At 38.3% G+C, this 2,391-nt stretch overlaps 1 protein-coding gene and 1 pseudogene across 1 annotated transcript in view; one reads left to right on the forward strand and one right to left on the reverse strand.

The window, feature by feature from the left end:
* Nucleotides 1-2,109, reverse strand: part of LOC111375149 (F-box/kelch-repeat protein At3g23880-like) — a 13,635-nt gene extending 11,526 nt beyond the window's left edge. Inside the window, exons 1-2 of the mRNA XM_022997942.1 lie at nt 1,980-2,109; nt 5-833 (exon numbers count right to left, since the gene is read on the reverse strand). Of these exons, the coding sequence (XP_022853710.1) occupies nt 5-823 (819 nt within the window). The 5' untranslated portion in view covers nt 824-833; nt 1,980-2,109. The remainder of the gene's footprint in view (nt 1-4; nt 834-1,979) is intronic.
* LOC111375150 lies at nt 832-1,960 on the forward strand (annotated as a pseudogene).
* Nucleotides 2,110-2,391: the final 282 nt, after the last annotated feature.

The raw sequence follows: 2,391 nt of genomic DNA on the forward strand, positions 1-2,391 counted from the left end.
ACACTTGATACATTTTTGTGCCATCAAATGCTGCCAAAGCAAACTTATCTTTCCAAATTAATCCATAAAAACAATAGGGATCAAAATAACCTTCAGGAACAGGAACCAGTCGCAGTTGCTCAGTACTCATGTCAAATGAAGCAACTAGAATTTTCCTGTTACTTCCAAGCCCATTCCCGACAATCCAATAAGCAAATCCCTTCACCATTGTACCACAAACACGCCACTTAAAGCTAAAATCGCAATCAACTTGAATCTCCTTCCAAGACTCTAAATTGGCAGACCACACCTTGACCCCAGTTCTCATTGCCCCTTGTCTACTTATTAAATGAATTACTACTACTTTGTAATCATTGGCAATGAGATCATGACCAAATGCTACAGAAAAAGAAATTGAACGCCTATGTATACCGATTTTGATTTTCTTGAACAGCCGGGTGGAAGGATTCCATAGACAAATCCATTTACCTGACCTCCCACATATACAAAGGAGGCCATTGATTGAGCCTACAAACAATACTCTTTGCCCAAAAGAGCCAAGATTACAATAAATGTCCAAGTTAGAGAACGGGGAATAGGTCAAGGGATCGAAGGGAATTAATTTGCTTTCGTAATTGGTACGAACAAGGATGGAGTGCCTTGTGGGATTGGAAATAGAGCACTTGAGGTGCAAAGAGGCGAAGGAAGCGGACGAGATTATGTCGCGCCATTGGGTACATACGGCCTTGAATCGGAGAAGGGATATCACAGGGAGTCTTGAAAAGATGTCCACCATAATGTCTTCCGACACGTAAAATTTCTCTTTTCTTTCCTCAGGATCCATTCTTCTTAGCCTGCAGTAAACTAAGGTTGTTTAATCAAAAGATAACAATATCACGGGATTGTATTGATATACATAGAGACATTAAAGAGATGCTAAAAATGAATATTAACAAAACTTTAGAAACTAACATTAAGAAAATAGATTTTCATGTCCAACACAGAATGCAGCGCACACATTATCCATCCATGTTTTCCGTTTTCACCATTATGATTGAATTTTTAAGATATTACGGGTTGAGGAATATTTTTCTTATGTATTAATTACATCATAAAATAATGCCTATGGAATCTTTTCATTGGAATTTTAAATTGCTGTATCATAATATTAGAGATAAACAGCAAAGAAACGAAGAGGGTAAAACTCAGTCCTAAATTCTCTCGTTCAGTTATATTTTAAATTCTCTAGCCTCCGGTCGGATGTCATCGGCTGAGCTGAAGAGTATCGCCGCCGTGCTCCGCCGCCCCCTGTAATTTCCTTGTTTTCGGTATCACCCACGAGACCCTTCTCCGGAACAACAACGGCCGTACAGTTTTCGTGGACGAAAGCTCGTACTTAGTCTCCAAGCTAGACGAAAAGCGCCCCAGAATCGAAGCTTAGGATGTGCAATTCACCACCAAAGTCAGCGAATTGCACCCTTTGATGGCGCATTACAAATTTCAGGTGAAAAACGAATGCAGTCCGGTGCAGAATCTCTTGTTTTCTGACTGTAAATTAGCAATAAACGATTTAACAAACCATATATACAACGTCCCATGGGACATAATTCTGATAGACGGGCCGCGCGGCTACTTTCCGGCGGCGCCAGGGAGGATGGCGGCGATATTTACTGCTGGAGTTTTAGCAAGGAGTAAAAGAGGCGGCGTGGACAAAACCCATGTGTTTATTCACGAAATTGCTAGAGAAGTAGAGAAATTGTGCAGTGATGAGTTTTTGTGCAGAGACAATCTGGAGGAGACTCAAGAGAATTTGGGGCATTTTGTGGTAAGCAAAAGAACGGCGGCGCGTGGGTTCGAGTTTTGTACAACTCCGATTCATCTTTCTCACCGGAATTAAATTCATCTGACGGAAAAATCGGGGAATTATTGTCCCCTTTTTTCCCCGATTAATACTAAAAAGGAAAAAGAACAGAAAAAAAAAAAAAAAATTCGAAGAATACCTTGGGCAACTTCTTTGATTTTAATGCTCTCTCCAAATTTGAACACTAATTATGTATTATGATTGCTATGTGAATTATAGGTTCTATCTATTCTCTATTTATAGAGATGAAATAGTTCAAATTCTTGTATAATATAATTCCACATTCAATAGGAGTTTAATAAAATCAAAAAGTTGACTAATAAAGAATAAAAAAAACTCCACTTAAATTTTTTATATAAGATAAAAATTAAAGTAGACAAAACTTTTTACTTTCTGGTGTTGAAACTTCGATCATTGCAATCTTAAGGCCAATACTTTTGAGTCTTACTTAACTTGATCCCTAAATTTAACTTTTCGTTAAGCTTGAATTTCTCTTTGTTGGAACTACGAGTCCTTCATCTTTAATGATTACACTTTAATCCTCATCCCCC

Source organism: Olea europaea, unplaced genomic scaffold (assembly GCF_002742605.1).
Source record: "Olea europaea var. sylvestris unplaced genomic scaffold, O_europaea_v1 scaffold1341, whole genome shotgun sequence".
NCBI lineage: Eukaryota > Viridiplantae > Streptophyta > Magnoliopsida > Lamiales > Oleaceae > Olea > Olea europaea.